General features: G+C 36.1%; 1 protein-coding gene across 1 annotated transcript; it reads left to right on the top strand.

The window, feature by feature from the left end:
• Positions 1 to 1,162: 1,162 nt before the first annotated feature.
• Positions 1,163 to 3,096, top strand: LOC145625410 (uncharacterized). Its single transcript, XM_081678456.1, has 2 exons — positions 1,163 to 2,084; positions 3,029 to 3,096. The coding sequence occupies exons 1-2, from the start codon at positions 1,163 to 1,165 to the stop codon at positions 3,055 to 3,057; spliced, it is 951 nt and encodes a 316-aa protein (XP_081534582.1). The 3' UTR covers positions 3,058 to 3,096.
• Positions 3,097 to 3,721: the final 625 nt, after the last annotated feature.

A 3,721-nucleotide genomic window follows, 5' to 3' on the forward strand; every position in this document is an offset into this window, starting at 1 on the left:
TGAGAGCCATAACAATGCCCTTAGCTTCTGCAATCATGGGCTGCCACCATGCTCAATAACATCACCCTTGTGAAGTGGAGGATGCTTCAATTGTGTATCTTTTAATTGTGTATCTCCCTTGTGAAGTGGAGGATGCTTCAATTTATTGTGGAGTAGTATGTAATCTTTTCCGTGTATCCAAAAAGAAGTGGAGGAGCTTCATTTATATAGAAGTTTCACCAAGCTCAAGTCAAAAGAAGGGAGTTAATATTTCACGGCAACCATGCATAAGAAATCAATCAAAAACCCTTTAATTATGCATGTTTACTAATTAGCTTAGTCTTCCATCTATGTATTAAACGGCTAGAGAGGAGGAAATATATGATGATCAAAATCAACTAATTGCCATAATCATGGTATTAATCAAGCAAATTTGAATTTTGATCTTTTGAAGCAGTGGCGGACCCACCCTTGGTCCAGGTAGGTCACGTGACCTAGCAAAAAAAAAAAAAAAAATAAATTTTTTAAAAAACAAAAAAACACGGACATTACTGGAAGGGGAAAAGAAACAAAACAGAGACCAAATTCAAAATACACGCACTCTTATTCTCTCAAATCTCAATCTCTCTCTTCGCTCTTCGTGACTCACTCGCCGCCGTACCGCCTCGCCGGCCGCTCCATCCGCATACACACACACACTCAGCGCTCTTCGACTCTTCTTGCTGCTAGGTAAGTTTGTTTTTAAGTTTTTAAATTTAATTATACCCAAATTGTTGAATTCTAGGGTTGAGTACTTGAATTTGTGATTAATTGAGTTGATTATGTAATTTAATCTAGTCAATTAGTGTGTGTTCTATTGTTTTTTGAAATTGTTGATAATTTATCAATTTAGGGAGTTAGGGTTTTTGAATTTTTTTTTTTTTAGGAATTGAAATTGTTTCATGTAAATTGATAATTTGATATTATAAATTGTTTCCTGTAAATTGATATTATAAATTGACAGTAAAATTGATTAATTAATGATTTCATATTAGAACTTAGGGTTTCTGTTTTTTTTTTTTTTTTTTTTTTTTGGAATTGATTAGTTTGGATAATTGCATATGTGGATTGTAAATTGAAGCATTTGTGGTTTTCTTAATCTAATTGTTAATGCAACTTAATTTTCAGAATGAAAAGGAAAAAAATGTGTGATATCACAAGTTTCTTTGGTCCGAAAAATCCCCCTCCTCCACAAAGTCCTTCTCCTCCACAAAATCCTTCTCCTCCACCTCCTCCTCCTTTACAAGATCCACCTCCTTCACCACAAAATCCTTTTCCTCCACCTCCACCACCACAAAATCCTTTTCCTCCACCTCCTCCACCACAAAATCCTTTTCCTCCACCACAAAATCTTCTTCCTCCACCTCCTCAAAATCTTTCTCCTCATCAAGAAAGTGAACAACATTCTTCTCCATCACATAACTTTACTCTCAATGAAGATGGACAATTTATTCCTGAAGTTACTTCAAGTCCTAGAGCTTGGGTTGATGATGGAAGATTAAGTGAAGATGATATTGCTAATCTTCCACAAGACCCGAGACAAAGGAGAAAAATGAGTGATTTTCATCCTGATGATAGAGATTTAGTGAGGAGGACATACCTTCAAAGAAAGCCTTGCCAACCTCAAGATTTTGAATATCCTCAAACATTTTTCGGAACCAAGAGGCGTCGATTTAATGTCAAATGGTTTGATACTTGGGGCTCTTGGCTGGAATATAGTGTTTCCAAATATGCTGCTTTTTGCTTCATTTGCTATCTATTCAAGGATGATAACACTGTTGGAGGTGATGCTTTTGTTTGTGATGGTTTTCGTGGTTGGAATCGATTAAACACAATTCGAGATCATGCAAGCAAACACATGAGTGCTCACCATAAAGCTGTGACTGCCATGGAGTTATTCAAGCAACAAAAGGGTAGTATTATCACTGCTCTATCAAAGCAAACGACGGAAACTAGAAGTGCTTATCGTAAGCGATTGGAGGCTTCAATCACAACCATTAGGTGGCTTTTACTTCAGGGGCTACCTTTTCGTGGTCATGATGAAAAAGAAAGTTCATTGAATAGAGGTAATTTTATTTCTCTATTGACTCTTCTTTCTAAACATGATCTTGAATACTCCAAAGTTGTTTTTAAAATGGCACCCGGTAATTGTCAAATTACTTCTCCAACTATCCAAAAAGATATCATCCATGCTTGTGCAAAAGAAACAACTAAAGCAATACTTGAGGATCTTAATGGTGGTTTTTTTGCTATCCTTGCTGATGAGTCTGCCGATGTTTCCAATAAGGAACAATTGGCTCTTTGTTTGAGATATGTTGGTAAAAAGGGAGAAGTGTGTGAAAGATTTCTTGGTGTTGTGCATGTTGCTAATACTACTTCCTTGACTCTTAAAGCTGCTATTGAGTCATTACGCATGGAGTATTCTTTCACTTTCTCTCAAGTTCGGGGTCAGGGCTATGATGGGGCAAGTAATATGCAAGGTTCAATCAATGGTCTCAAAACTTTAGTATTGAATGAATGTAAACAAGCATACTTTGTACATTGCTTTGCTCATCAACTTCAATTGACACAAGTTGCCCTTGCTAAAAAAAATTCAGATTGTGCTTGGCTATTTGTTGATGTACTTGCACCTCTCTTGAACTTTGTGGGAGATTCACCTAAGAGGAAAGAATTTCTTCGAGAAAAACAAGTTGATCAAGTTGTTGAGGCATTATCCTTAGGTGAAGTTGAATCAGGAACTGGTTTGAATCAAGAACGTGGCTTAGGTAGACCTTGTGACACTCGTTGGGGGTCTCACTTTAAAACAATTTTGAATGTGCTTGATTTATATCCTACAATCTTGAAGTCGCTTGATTCCATTGCCGAAGTTTCTGATACAGTTGATTCAAATAAAGCACAATCTATCACACACTTGTTGATGTCATTTGATTTTATATTTGTGGCACATTTGATGGTTGCTATATTTGGGATTACAAATGAGTTGAATGTGGCTTTGCAAAAACATGATCAGGATATTGTAAATGCAATGGAAATGGTTGATGTAACCAAGTTTAATCTGCAAAAGTTGAGAGATGAAGGATGAGATTCTCATTTGGAGGAAGTTACTTCTTTTATGGATAAACATGGAATTGAGGTTCCTAATATGGAGGGGAGATATATCATGTTCCCGGGAGAAGAATGTATAGAGGTAATGGCCCACAAGTGACAAATCTTCATCATTTTCGGGTTGAAGTTTTTCTTAGTGTCATTGATCTTCAACTACAAGAATTGGAAAATAGATTCCCGAAGGTAAGTAAGGAACTACTTGTATGTATGTCTTACTTTAATCCACTAATCGTTTTGCTTCATTTGACAAAAGTAAATTGATTCAACTTGCCAAATTCTATCCTAATGAATTTCCAAGTAATGAATTGAAATTTTTTGGTTATTCTCTTGATAATTTCATCGTTGCTATGAGAAATGATGAGAGGTTTTGGAATTTGAAGATTCTTAGTGAGCTTTCCGTGAAACTTGTTGAGACGGGAAAGCATGAAACCCATGAACGAGTGTACTTGCTTTTGAAGTTGGTTCTAACTCTACCCGTTGCAACGGCAAGTGTAGAAAGGGTATTTTCAAGAATGACGCAAGTGAAAGATAAATTGCGTAATAGCATGGGAGATCAAATGTTGAATGATTTCTAGGTTACTTATATAAAGCGAGATAT

The sequence above is a fragment of the Chenopodium album genome, chromosome 3, assembly GCF_948465745.1.
Source record: "Chenopodium album chromosome 3, dcCheAlbu1.1, whole genome shotgun sequence".
NCBI classification, from domain to species: Eukaryota; Viridiplantae; Streptophyta; class Magnoliopsida; order Caryophyllales; family Amaranthaceae; genus Chenopodium; species Chenopodium album.